This window comes from Pediculus humanus, genomic scaffold (assembly GCF_000006295.1).
Source record: "Pediculus humanus corporis 1103172108252 genomic scaffold, whole genome shotgun sequence".
Classification (NCBI taxonomy): domain Eukaryota; kingdom Metazoa; phylum Arthropoda; class Insecta; order Psocodea; family Pediculidae; genus Pediculus; species Pediculus humanus.
Window position 1 is genome coordinate 38,299 of NW_002987821.1, and position 15,358 is coordinate 53,656.

General features: G+C 26.0%; 3 protein-coding genes across 3 annotated transcripts; 2 read left to right on the forward strand and 1 right to left on the reverse strand.

Moving 5' to 3' along the window:
• Window positions 1-841: 841 nt before the first annotated feature.
• Window positions 842-1,642, reverse strand: Phum_PHUM472410 (uncharacterized protein; the record flags this gene model as incomplete). Its single annotated transcript, XM_002430240.1, has 3 exons — window positions 842-1,062; window positions 1,150-1,299; window positions 1,579-1,642. 3 exons carry the CDS (start codon window positions 1,640-1,642, stop codon window positions 842-844), a joined length of 435 nt encoding a protein of 144 aa, XP_002430285.1.
• Window positions 1,643-7,087: 5,445 nt separating this feature from the next.
• Window positions 7,088-7,511, forward strand: Phum_PHUM472420 (uncharacterized protein; the record flags this gene model as incomplete). The annotated part of the gene is made up of 2 exons (XM_002430241.1): window positions 7,088-7,199; window positions 7,291-7,511. The coding sequence occupies 2 exons, from the start codon at window positions 7,088-7,090 to the stop codon at window positions 7,509-7,511; spliced, it is 333 nt and encodes a 110-aa protein (XP_002430286.1).
• A 2,700-nt stretch (window positions 7,512-10,211) lies between these two features.
• On the forward strand, window positions 10,212-14,212 carry Phum_PHUM472430 (uncharacterized protein; the record flags this gene model as incomplete). The annotated part of the gene is made up of 3 exons (XM_002430242.1): window positions 10,212-13,619; window positions 13,754-13,897; window positions 13,985-14,212. The coding sequence occupies 3 exons, from the start codon at window positions 10,212-10,214 to the stop codon at window positions 14,210-14,212; spliced, it is 3,780 nt and encodes a 1,259-aa protein (XP_002430287.1).
• Window positions 14,213-15,358: the final 1,146 nt, after the last annotated feature.

Sequence of the window (15,358 nt, forward strand, 5' to 3'; positions counted from 1 at the left end):
AAAAAGTTATCCATCCATCCATCCATCTAGCAGAAGACGAAAAAAAACCTTAGAATCGAACCTTTTTTATCCCGTTTCAAATAAACCTTTTTTTTTTTTTTTTAAATAAATAAATAATTAAATACATTTCCCCCCCCCCCCAAATTGTAAAAAAAAAGAAACTTTCTTAATCAAATATATCACGAATTCATTTTTAAAAAAAAAATATTTTAAATTTTTTATTATTATTTAAACAAAAATCAATTAATAATAATAATAATAATAATAATAAACAAATAAATACAATCGAATAATAATAATAATAATTTCAAACATTTTTTTTTGTGTTTTTTTTTTTTTATTAAATATTTACCTAAAAAAATGAAACGAAATGATAATAATAATAATAATAATAATAATAATTTTTAATCTTTCATCACAAAATTTAATTAATTATTAATAAAACAATTGTTTAAATGTATAAATTTCACAGGATAACAACAACAACAACAACAACAAATAAAATATTTAATTAAATAATATTGCATATCGCACAGAGATTTCTTCTTCTTTATTATTATTATTATTATTATTATTATTTGTAGTTTCTTATGTGATAAAAATATCAATTAATAAATAATAATAATAATAATAAAAAAAGGAAAAAATATATATATAAAACTGACTAATCACTAATTGTGCACACCTGGTTCTTTCATTAATACCCTTTTTTTTATATATATAAAAAATTAATATTTAACCTTTTTTTTTTTATATTATATATTATAGTATTTATTTATTTATTTATTTTTATTTTATTTTTAATCTCTTCATTAATTAATTAATATTAATACAATCATCACTATCGATTGATCGTGTAGTTTAATAACCACACAAAAAATGTCATTATCAAGGTTTGAATTTTAGGTATGATTAAATATCCACGGTTGCATAATTCACTGTCGCATTCGCATATTTCTTGTGTGGCTAATTCTATATATTTAAAATGGTAGCATGGGCGGGAACTTTTTTCGTAAGCGCATTCTCTTATATATGTGTAATCACCTTCCTCTTTGAATCTTACTGAGATGATAAAAATAAATAAGTCACGTGATATATTAATAATCGTTAATTACTTTTTCAATCGAAATAATAATAATAATAACTTACGTTTTTGTTTAATTTTTCTGCAATATGCTTGAGAAGAGCTATTGGATTTGCCAGGACATTGTACTGAAAACTTTGAATCTAAATTAGAATCTTCTCCTATACAAGCTTTATCCTTATCGGATCTGCATACAAAACACTTCAGGCTTTGACCTAAACCAAACAAACAAAAACAAAATAACAATAATACATTTTTTTTTTAAATTTATATTAAAATAAAAATTTCAAAAAAAAATTCACGACATTGAATAACGACAATTTAAAGTCACGTGAACGTTACGTTAGACAAAAACGACAAAACGACATCTATCGTTTAAAAAAAAAAAAAAAAAATTTTTTTTAAATTTTTTTAGTTACGATAAATCCCGAAAGATGGATCTTTCAACGGAATAAGAAAAAAAAATTTTTTTTTTTTGCATAAACTCGACTCACCGCTATTAATTAAGATTAATATTATTATTATAAAAATTAATTCCACCGTTAAAAGCCTCTGCATTCTTCATTAGGCCGTTATTAGTTATTTGAATCTGAAAGAAATTTTTTTAATGTTTTTATCATTTTTTTTTTCATATTTTTTTCAATATGTACAATAACAAATCGATCATTAATTATTATTATTATTATTATTATTATTATTTCGTTTGCAAAATGTTTATCGAAATCCTCGCATGAAAACAAATAAAAAAACTTTTATGTATATTTTAAATAATACGATAATCGTTTCCATATTAATATTATTATTATTATTATCATTATCCCATTCCGATATTAAAATATTTATTTCATTATTATTATTATTATTATTATTATTATTTTCTTTAATATTTATTATAGTTATTATATTGATATTCAAATGTTTACCGACGCAACTGAAAATTTTCCTTTTTTTTTGTTGGTGAATGTTTACGTCTATGGTCGATTAAATTTTTTTAATTACAAACAATAAGAAAAAAACAAAACAAAAAAAAAGGTACAAATTATCAACAGGCTCAAGTGGTATGACGTACCAAAAAGCATTTAATAATATTATTAAAAAAAAAATAATTATTTCTAATTAATATTATTATTAATATACTTTGTTTACCTTTTTAAGGTAAACCTTTTACCAAACACAAATAATTATAAACCGATAACATATTTACCTTTTTACCAATTACTATAGTAATCGTTTACAAAAAATAATAATAATAAAATTTAAATATTAATAATAATAATAATATTAATTACATTTCATAGTATAAAAATGATAACTTACAATCGGAAAATTAATTTAATGATATGTATATGTATATAATTTATAAAAGCAGAAGATACTGTGTATTAATACAATCATGGTGATATTATAATAACCCTTAATTAAATATGGTTGAATTGTTGCATTCTATGATTATCAAATCATTTTATTATTATATTTATTATTATTATTATTATTTTTTTTTTTTTTTTTGGAAACGATTTTAAATTTTTGAAATTTATTTTTCCGGAACGCCGAAATCGTTACATTGTCGTTTTATTTTCTTTTTCCTTTTATATAAAATTACATTTTATATTTATATAAATATGGCGAACGATTTATATATTATATATATATATATATATATATATATATATATTATATATATGGCGACATTTTAATATATTGTTTAAATATATTTTTGTAAAAACGTTTGCCGAAATGTAAAAAAAGAAAATTCCCTCGTTTAAACACGTTCGATTAATAATACCGAATAAAAATGTGAAGACATTTTTTTTTTGTGACGTCATACATTTATGACGTATGCACAATTCAGATAATTGTTTATAATTTACAATTAATAATTCAATTATATATATATATACATACTCAATAAGTTAGTTAGTTTAGTAAATTTGTTTTAAATCATTTCCTACATATCATTTTAATATTTTTCATTACAAAAACCGTTGGACAATTCAAAATATTATTATTATCATCTTCATTTATTAAACAAGGAGATAATAATAATATGTAAAAATTGTTTAACTACAACAATAAGAAGAAAAAAAAAATTTTTTGTTTGTTTTTTTGTTTACTTTAATTTGAAGTAGTAATATGTTTTTCCCATAATAAATTCATTTTACTTTTACATAAATTAAATTTATACAGATGATAATAATAATAATAATAATAATAATAATAATAATAATAATAATAATAATAATAATAATAATAATAATAATAATAATAATAACTGACTACGTTGCAAATTTTTGTAAAAAAGTTAAGATAAAGACTTGAGCTTAAACAAAAAAAAAAAAAAAAAAAAAGTAGATAAGACTTCATATTAAAATTTTGCTTTAACAGCTTTTCTTACTTATTATTATTATTATTATTATCGTTTTTTTTTCATTTGTTGTAATTAATAAATTTAAAATTCAAGATGAGTTTTATATTACGACATCATTTATAACGTTAACTATGTAATTTGTTACTTAATATGACCACAACAACAACAACAACAACTTTCCAACATCAGTTTCAATGCTATATAATTTGCATATATAAAAAATTGAAATTTTTTTTTTTTTTTTTGACTATTAAATAAATAATAATAAAACAACGTGTAGACATTTGTTTTTGTTAATCGTTTTCAATTTTAAATTCGATACAAAATAAAATTTATAATTAAAAATTTTCCAAAAACGTTTTGATTAAAAAAAGAAAATTAATAAATATCATTTTAAAAAACAAACGCACGTCTGCAAAAATAAATTATTATTTAATTAAACTATCATATTTTAATATCAGATGTTTTATTTTATATTTATTTATATGTATTAAAAGATTAATTTATGTATTAAACAAAAAAACTAATTATTAAATAAGTATCCTAACAATGTGTATGAAATTTATGCAACTCACCATAATGAAGCCAACGACGGAAAACGTTTTGTTTAAATCCATTTTTGATCGAAATAAGGTAGATTTATGTTTTATTCTTTCTCCGAAACAAAAACGAAAACATAAATTTTTGTTTTTTTCGTCACAATTGTCACGATTTTTTAAATAAACTTGAAAATTTCAACAATGATTTCAACAATCAATTTGAAAACGTTCTATTCTCTAGTTTTGTCGTAACGGTAGTCGTGGTAAAAGTCATGTTTTCTGACGCCACGTAATTTTGACGTAACTCACTCACTCAATCATACGTTAAAAATATATAAATAAATAAAATAATTAAAATTTATTTACTCTATGGAATAATTATACACGGGATTACTTTTGCCGTAGGCTAAGTAAAATCAAGTATTCCTTCGAATAATAATCCATCAAATTTATTTCATGGTCATTTATTAATTCACGAATTTGGCAGCCATTTTAAATTGTTTTTTTTTAAAATATTATTTATTACTATTTGATTTTATTTAAAATTTCGTCAAAAAAAAAAAAAATATGTGTATGTGATCAATATTGATTTTATTCTCATATTTATTATTTTTAATATAACGATTACAAATTTTTAATTAAATTATATATAATATTAATATTCGTAAAAATAATTTAATGCGTATTTATAACGAATCAAAGTCCTTTTATCTTATTTAAAAAACAAAATTTTACATCATCAGGGCTGAGACAAGCCGAAATTTTTTTTTTATGAAACGTTCGTTGTGACGTCACGACACCACGTGACCTCAAAATAACGCTCTTCGGAGTCGAAGCTCTCCCCACCATTCGACATTTCGCGGACATCGTTTGCTAGCCGTTCGCTCATTATATTCGTGTAAAGGAATCAGTTCCCGGCTGCGCCATTTTTCGTTTTTTTTTTTTTTTCGTTTTTATTTATTTGTTAAATAAATATATATATATAAAATCGTTCGTTTCTTCCATGATTATTTAGTTTTTGTCTAAAATTTCGACAATTTATTATTATTAATTAATTAAAAATGAATTTATTCGAATCGACCAGTTTTATCTTTTTCACACTCGGATTTCTCATATTATTTTGCACGGATTCAGGTAAATTAAAATTTTTTTTTTTTTAGCTAATTAATAAAAAAAAAAAAAAATTCAAATTTATTTATTTATTTTAACCGTTTGCACATTATTATTACACTTTGTAATTATTTTTCAATTCGTTGAATTTTAAAAAAAGAATAATTTAAAATAAATTTGAATTTTTTTTTTTTTTTTTTTGACGGTTAGAAAATCTAACCTTATTATTACATTGAAATGGTGGAAAATTTTTGAAAAAAAAAAAATTAAAATTAAATTAAATATGGTCCATTTGTATAAGTTAAAAACTGGAAGAAAATGTGAGATCAATACTCGAACAAAAGAGTGAAACAGACATATATGGAGAAAAAAAAAAAAAAAAAAGAAATGGAAGAATATATTTTCGCGATGGCGCGTTTTCACGAGCCAATGCCAATTTTCTAGAAAAAAAAAAAAAAAAAAATTTTTTAACGTTTAAAATAAGGTCAAGGACGAAAAGATTTTTTTTTTTTTAAAATATTCTCCAGCCTTTAAATATTTTCATTTTTAACTTTAAAACGTGTTTTTACTACTCAATGTATTAGAAATTTAACCCTCAATTAAATTCGTTAGAAAGTGAAGTCGTTTGAAGAAAAAAACAAATTTCGAACCGCCATATTTGATTTTGAAATGAAATGAAAAGAAAAAAAAAAAAATTCGTTTTGATGAACGATTTTTTATCGGGAAAAAATCAGTTTGTGTGTCTTAAAATAAAACGTTTCGAACGTTATAAACCTAAATACTATTATTATTATTATTATTATTATTATTATTATTATTATTATGAAACGTTAAGGCGTTCCGACGTATAATTTTTTAATAGTATAATCGGTGGTGTCAATGTTGGAGATTTCAATTGCACAATTATTATTATTATATTCGTCCTTAAAAATTCTGTTTGTCCGTTTGTTTGTTTGTTTGTTTGTTTGTTTAGAGTAATCTAAAGTTAACTGGATAACAACTTGGCTTTTAAATAAATGATTTAATTTTCTAAGTCGTTTCCTTTCCCCTCTCCCCTACCCCCTCCCTCTTCCCCCCCTGAAAAAAAAAAAAACAAGAATTTCATGCTCAACGTTAAACCATACAGCAACCAACAGTAAATCCAAAATGGATTCCTGTTTACAATAAATCTGAAATATAAAAATAAAATTTGTTATGAAACTGTGCAAATAAAAAAAAAAAAGAAATGAAAAGTAAAACTTAAGCTTAATCTTGCTGCTGCTGTTGCAAAAAAAAAAAAAAAAGAAAAATTTATAAATAAATCTTGGACTTGGCTGTTGATCTCATTTTTTTTCTTTCATCTTTTGATTGGAACTCAACTGAAAAAATATTGTAATAAATTTACTAATAATTTTTTATTTTGAAAGGGAAAACGAACCAACACGCACACACACACACACACAGCAACACACCAACACACACACACACACAAAGACACACATACAAGCATACAAACACACACACGGACACACCAACACCAACACACACAAACACACACACACACACACCAACACACATCCACACACACACATACACAAACAAAAACAATTATGTATCCATTATTACAATGTTAATAATAATAATAATAATTTGAATGTCAAATCAAATTTGTCATGTAAATATTGTTTGTTCTTGCTCAATTTAACAAACAAACACTAATTAATTGCAAAATCTATTTAAAAAAAAAAAAAAAAAAAAACGTTGCCATTTTTTATTAACAATATTAATATAAATAATAATTTTTTTGTCACATGAAATGTGCTAAGAGGATGACAAGAATGAATTGGTAAAAATTACACACACACACACAAATAGTATTATTATTATTATTATTATTAGCAAGTCATTTCAACTAAGGTGTTATGATTTGAAAAATTTTTTTTTTTTTTTTCAGGTACGGCAATCAGGTGTTACGAATGTAACAGTCACAACGATTCGAGATGTGCTATGGACATTCCACCTGAATCCCTTCAAAAGGATTGTCAGGAACACACGGAAGGAGCTAAATATACAATGTGTAGAAAAATAACACAAAGCATCGATTTCGAAGTTAACGGACGTGAGTTTTTCAATTTGTTTGTTTGTCGAATAACCGGAAGTAACTAAATAAAAGGATTGATTGGTTGTTGTTGTTGTTGTTGTTGTTACAGTTCAACCCGATTCAAGGATAATAAGATCGTGCGGTTGGGATGAATCGAGTTATAAAGGACGTTGTTATCAAAGATCAGGATTTGGCGGTCGTCAAGAAGTTTGTTCATGTCTTACAGATTTATGTAACGATGCTCCCATGACCAGACGGGGATTTTCAATAATTACAACCGTAGCCATCGTAACATTTCTTCCATTTTCTATTACAAAATTAATCATCTGATTTTATTAATTATTATTATTATTATTATTATTATTATTATTATTATTATTCGATACGTGTCATTAACCAATTTTTTTTTGTTTTTAATCGGACCACTCACTTATTTGTTAGAAAATTTTAAATTTTAAATTTTATTTATTAAAATGATACATAAATAGAAATTTGTAGTTATTGCGACACGCAAATAATTATCATTATTATTATTATTATTATTATTATTATTCCTGCTATTATTTTTAATTGATTTGACATTTTATTAAAAATTAGAAGGTACATACTTATATATTATTATTAGAAAAATTATTAGATTTATTAATAATGATAGTAGATAAAAAAAAAAAATTATGTTTATTTAATTTTGTTATGAAAACTATTTTTTCCCTTTTATCATAAAAAATTAATTATGATTGTTATATTCGTTAATAATAATAATAATAATGTTAATGAGATTTTAGTAATGCTATTATTATTAATAAAAAAATAAATAAATAAATAATTTAGCTTTTAATTTTAATGGGTTATTTATATATTAATTAATAATAATAATAATAATACTTATTATGCCATAGTTGTGTTTTATTATTATTATTATTATTATTATTATTAGCTCAGGTGTAAACGATTTCGTTTTATTAAACGTTACCCCGATAATGATAATATTATTATTATTATTTATAAATAAACTTAATAAAATTTATTTTAAAACTATTGGATGATTGAATTAAATTTTAAAATCAATAATAAATCGATAAATAGTACAATAATTGATCCCTGTACGCTTTTAAACAAACAAACAAACAAACAAGATTTTATTGTTATGTAATTATTATTATTATTATTATTATTATTATTATTATTCGAATAAACAAACAAGATTATGTTTTTGTTATTGTGTGTGGTCGATATTTAATTGGCCTCTAACACTTTGATTATTATTATTATTATTATTATTAAACATTGCACAGCTTATGATTAAAAATAATAATGATAATTATTTTTTTTTTTTGTTATGTACATACGGTGTTAATAATAATAATAATAATAAAAACATGATCTCTTGTTTTTTTGTGCAAAAACCTTTAACCCCTTCTAGAAAATTCATTAAATGAATGAATGAATTAAATAACACATTCCTCTTATTTCAATGTTTATAATAATAATAATAATAATATCGATTAAGTTTTAATAATAATAATAATAATAATAATAATATTTAGGATAATGTTACAACAGCAACAAAATTAATTAATTAATTAAACATTTTCGGTTGGTTTTAAAATAGAATTAGTTTAGCTTTTTAAATAAAATGGCCGTTTAATAAATAAATAAAAAAAGGTTGTGTAAAAAAAAAAATTAATTAATTAATTAAAAAAAAAAAAAAAAAAAGCTCATTCATTATTATTATTATTATTAATTTTAACTGCCATATTTTAAGATTTATATAAATAAAAAAACGAACACGAAAAAAAATTTAATTAACCACGTGATCTTAAATATATATTAATAATATTAATAATGTATTGAAACATATTTAAGATTCATATATTGTGTTAAATTTTATTATTATTATTATTATAAAATTATTATGATAAAATCATCCACACACGAATATTATTATTATTATTATAATTATTATTATTATTTTGTTGTTAAAATTTAAATTAAAATAATTAAATTTAATTAATTAAATTGTTTAGATTTAATAATAATAATAATCATTATTTCAAATTAACATTGGAATTGTTGAGAAGATTGCGATGGAAATGTCCGAGAGGGGAGGAGAGGGAGGGGGAGGCGGGTATGGGTAGGGGAGAGGGAAGGGGGAAACCATCCTTAACATTATTTTCATTACTTGTTCCTAAAAGTCAAAATAAAAAAAGGGTTTTTTTTTTTTTTTCGCGTTCCAAATTAAAATAAACAAAATGTTTCGAAATAATAATAATAATAATAATAATAACAACAACAAAATTGTTGTTATTATTTCTTCATCTGTCTCAAGTGTTGTAATATTTATATATATCGTCGTCTGATTTTATATTTTTTTTCAGCTGAAAATAGTGTCTTCTGGTAAACATGTCACCGAATAATAACTCTTAAATAATAATAATTGTTTTCAATTTTTTTTCTGTCTCACACTTATATCAATTTACATTTATATATATATATATGTATATATAATCCGGTGTTTAAAAAAAAAAAACAAGTAATCAAATAATAATAATAATAATAATAATAATAAAATTAATAATAATAATTTAAGTTTTTATCTGTTAATATGCAAAATCAATAATTAATTATTATTATTATCATATATATATAAAACAAAAACAAAAAACAGATATATATATATATATACAGTTTTATTTATCAACAACGAATAAAGCCTCACTATTATTATTATCATCACATAGTCACCATAATTTTATTTTATTTTAAATAAAGAAAGTGAACCCGACGAAAATCTTGTCTTGTCTTGTCTCAAACTATATTTTGTGAATATAAATAATAATAATAATAATAATAATAAATTTTTTTTTTTTGTTTAATGAAAATTTTTATGACTGTAATATTCGAAGAAATAATACCTAGCGGAAGGTTTGTGAAAAAAATTTTTTTTTTTTTTTTAAATTACAAAACAAAAATTGGGTTTGTGGGACTTGAATATTTTTAAAATTATTTTTTTTTTTTTTTTTTTAAACAATGGACTTGCATCAAAAAAAAGGCGGTAGAATTGCTTTACCCAATACGGATCTCAATATCAGATCGTGCATCCCTGCATTTTGCCCCCCGGGAAAACAATCTTGTTCGATTCCGAATAAGGATGCCTTGATACCGATTCAACACACCCCGTGCGCGACTCAACCGTTTCCGTTCGATCAAGGACCCCCCGCACCGCCCATGATCACTCACGAATCCATCAATCAACATCAGGACATTGAATACATAACGCTTCCGGTTTTCAAAACGCGAAAAAACGAACCCCAGCAACATTTCAATCAAACGGATCTTTCCGTTTTGGACGGAAGATTTCATCAGGATAACAATACGACGTTCGATTTTAGAACTATACAAAACATTTCCTATCCCGCCATTCCCGACCCTCATCCATCCTATTTTTGTTTGGCACAGTCTGGAATACGTCCGAGAAATATCCTTCATCAGGAAGCGCAAAAATTTATGGCTTTTCAACCGCCGCCCAGGAGTCCGAGAAGGGAACCCGCCGGGAGAGCGTTGGTTTCTCAACACGCGAATCATTTCAATTATTTAGAAAAGGAATTCGATTCGAAAACCGATGACTCCATGTACTATCCGAAAAATTTTATGGTTAACATACCGGGGAGAAGGCCGTCGTCGGATGTTCAACTACCCATTCCCTTTCAATGGGTCGAAATAAATGCAAATAATCAAAATAAGCAAAAATTGAATCAGAATCCATTGATGAAACCCATACCGGAAAAAATAGAAACGAATTCGTCTCATTTGACATTTCGAAGGTGTCAAGACTATGAAATGTTTCCAGACAAACCGGGACAACAACCACCCGTCGAAAACGACGACAGGAATCCATTTAAAACGAGACAAGTCATTCAAGACAATTATTTGTACGCTGGAAACAAAAAATTTATCAGTGATCATCAGTCATTTAAACTTAGCAGTACTCCAATTAAATCCTCTTATAAAATATCTAAAAAAAAATGTTTTCACAAATATGATAATAATAAATTGGAAAATCCCCGTCCTCTATTTCCCAACGAGTATGGGAAAAAATTTTTACCCAACAGACCGGATAATATTCGAGAAGGTTTACAAACGGACAATTATTTGTCTCCTTTGAATTTTTCCACGACCAGTAACAGTTCCCTTGATTCTCTTTCTCATAGTAGCACTCACAGAAGCAGAAATATAAAAAATTTAAAATGTACCTGCAGCGAAGACAGTGATAGATTTTCTACTAAAAAATCAAGAGTTTCTAAATGTTCGCCGAAAAGTATGTACTCGGTCGGCAATCAAACGGATTTTTTAAAGTCACCCATCGAGGAAAAATTTCTATTTCGCGAAACCATACTCTTCGGTTGCGACGAAATTGGAAAATGGGCAAGAAAACTCCCAATGGTTTCCGAAATAGCCGGCATGGTCGATTACATAAGGGAAAAAACGACGCAATCGAGAGCTCAAAACATTTGCAGCGCTTTGGGTTTGGAAATAGAAGATCAAGTCATAGTGTCGGGATACTTGAAAGTATTTTTAAAAGTTGCCGATTCGTGGCTCGAAGCACGGAATTGTTTTGGCCTCACGGAAAATTGCATGAAAAAATCGTGTCAGTTGAACAGCCCCGAAATATCGCAAAATTATTTAGAATGGCAACACGCGTCGAGAAGACTTTTGGGTAATATAATCCACGGCGTGGGTAAAGTTCTTGCTCCGAAAGAACCCAACGTGTTAGCGAACGGTCCTGAAGTTTCCAACTTTCCAAATCAAAACGCACCGTTAAATTTTGGAGGAAATGAAAATCCGAATGGGAACAACAAAGTGGATTGTAGACTCACGAGAAGTGCTTCGAATCTTCAAAAATACTACAACGCTAAATTCCCTTCCACTCCCAATAAGAGACCATTTTTACAAAGGCAAAAATGGACGATATCCGACACGGCAAGCACGACATCTCAATGCTCAAGCGGAATGCGAGGACCCACGCAAATGAACGATTTGAACGTGGCAGGAAATCCACCGAGAAATTTTCAAACGAATCCACCACCGAATGCTGAACACGCAACATCATTTCCCCCTGAAACCCACCCCGTTCTTTTCTCCGAACTACCACAGCATAAAATCACACCCCTTAGTCAAATAGAACCTCCCTCGTTGAAAAAGCAAGAAAATTCATCTCTCACGATAGATATTTCCGCATGGTTTTCCGGGAAAACCGGAGACGGAGTGAATAGGTGTTTGTCATCTTTGACCAAAGAAGGAGCTCTTAACATGAGTAAATTTTCCATGCCTCCCTCACCGATAAAACCCATAGCCAAACCGGTGAACATGTATCAGAAACCGATGAACATACAAAAATCACAATCCGTAACGGTCGTTTATGCGGCCAACGAGGGTTCGCAAGATAGTTCAGACGACATACAGCAAAAGATATACATGAAACCGGGGAGTTATAACGTGCCGAAAAAAAAACTAACAAATGCGAAAAAAAGGAATAACGTTCAAAAAGCGAAAGAATCCTGTTGCGGAGACACGGAAATCCCATCGGGTTACATAATACCATTTGTCAATGCCGGACCATTTGTTCCTCCACCGAGTAGAAGCCTTCAAAATCCAAATATAAAAATAGTTAAAAACATAACGTCCCAATCTGATAATAATTTAATTAACATGGGATTTAAATCCGAAGAAAATTTTAAAATAATAAGTAAAAACGATAGCATCGACGATGAGAAAAAAAACGGAGATGGAGAAAATAGAAACGCGTCAAAAAAAGAATCCTTAAATCAAAACAAAAACCTAGAACCCAATAGTAATAATAATAATAATAACAATAATAATAACAATAACAACAACAAACAAAATAAAATACAAACGAAAGCAATGAAAACGGACGAATGGATATTATCGACTCTCATAAATTCGCAAATAATGAGACCGCAATTGAGTAAAAACGATGAGGAAAACAACGACAAAGAAGAATCCCTAAGGAATTCAAACAAATCCCTTCAGATGAGCGGTGGTAAATCACCCTACGATAAAATAACAACGTCGACAAATTGCCTTATGTCAAAACCCAGCCTCCATCATCTCGTCGACGGACAAGAAAAATGCGATGATAAAGGTCAAGAAACGAGGAGTCAAGGTTCGCAAGGTCCTGAAGCGAGTCAAAGTCAAGCATCGAGCGATAAAAGTTCACATGGGATTGATGAAAACATGACGAACAGATCCCAAAGTTCCATCGCATCGAGATCCCTTAGCAAAGCATCAAAAGCAAATAAAAACGTTTGGCACAATTCGAAAAGGCGGAGAATATTGAGTCAGAGAACGTTTTTAAGAATTCAAGACATTGTTAATACTCTATGGAATTACGACATGCCCGATTATTTGAAACAAGCCGTCAAATCACCCGTAACAACTTTTTTTTTTTTTTTTAAACGTTTTTCCCTTCCTTTGTTATCATTATTATTATCATTATTTTTGGTCAAAGGAACAACTTAATTAAAAACTTTTCTTTTTTCTTTACATTTCAGTTAACGAATTATTATAAAATAGTAAAATATCCGGTATTTTTAGAAACAATAACGAATAAAGTTAAACATGGGATTTACGAAACGGTTGAACAATTCGTACACGATTGTCGTCGTCTCATATTCAATTCTACATTATATTTTGAAGTAAGCACGATAATAATAATAATAATAATAATAACAATGGATTAAAATAATTAATTAAAATAATTAAATGTTTTGTTGTACTTACAGAAAGATAAAATAGAAACGGAAAAAATTAAAAAATTCAGTGAACATCTCGATAAACTAATGCAAGAAACATTTGAAAATTGGGAATGTTGGAATCACATAACGGGCGATCCGAGAGAAGTTAATTTTTTCCCCGAATTAAGATATTCAAACGGTTGCGGATTTGGGAAAAAACGTTCCAAAACTCCCAAAAACGGATCGAGAAAAGATGATAAATTATACGAGCCGTAAAACGTATCACTACCACTACTAATACTACCGCTAATACTACCACTGCTACCAATCTACCAATACTACCAATACTACAAATACTACTACCACTGCTACCACAATCACTACTACCACGACAAAAATATTCTACCCCGATCTAAATAATAATTATATAAACAATACGAATAAAGCAATACGGAAATACAATAATAATAATAATAATAATAATAATAATAATAATAATAATAAAGAATTAGAAACGAAAGAGAGAGAAAGAGAGTGAGAGAGAGAGAGAGAGAGAGAGTGAATGTGTTATTGATAAAATAGAAAAAGCTAAACCGTGACTACAAAAAAAAATCTACAGTAAATACAAACGAAAAAAAAAAAAAAAAAAAAATGTCGAGTCGATCGATCGACGACCAAACCTCAATACCTGAATTTTTTTTTAAATTTATTATTATTAAATAATAATTATTCAACGTTTTATCCATAAAAGTTATTTTTTTGTAAAAAAAAAAATTACGCCAAGTTAAGAATTTATAATAATAATAATAATAATAATAACCGCCGCCGCCGCCGCCAGAAGCACGAAAAATAAATAAATATATTAATTTTCTATTCATCACGGTAGAAATTAATTAATTATTATTATTATTATTAATATCGATTTAAAAAAAAAATCAAGTGACCAGTGTGTGAAATATTTACTACATGTTCAGTTTATTTATTTCATTTAACAATCCACGTAAATTATTTATTTATATATATATATATATTTTTTGTTTATTAGCATTCAATGAAATGAATTGCAAAATTTTTAAAGTAATAAAAAATTACAATAAAATTATTAAAATTATTTACTTTTATTATTATTATTATTATTACTATTACTATTATTTTTTTTTAAAATGAAAATAATATATATTTAAAACACATTTTAAATAAAATTTCGTATGTGAAATTAATTATGATGATCATCGAACGATTGCTTTATTTATTTAAAAAAAAAAAAAAAAAATGTCGTTAATGAGAGAGAGAGAGAGAGAGAGAGAGAGAAGAATTTCCGTTACAACAAAATCACAAAAAGAGTTTTTACATGTCTTTATACAATCTAACACGAGAATTCATATAAACCCCCCCCCCCACAAAATTCCAGTAAACTAACTA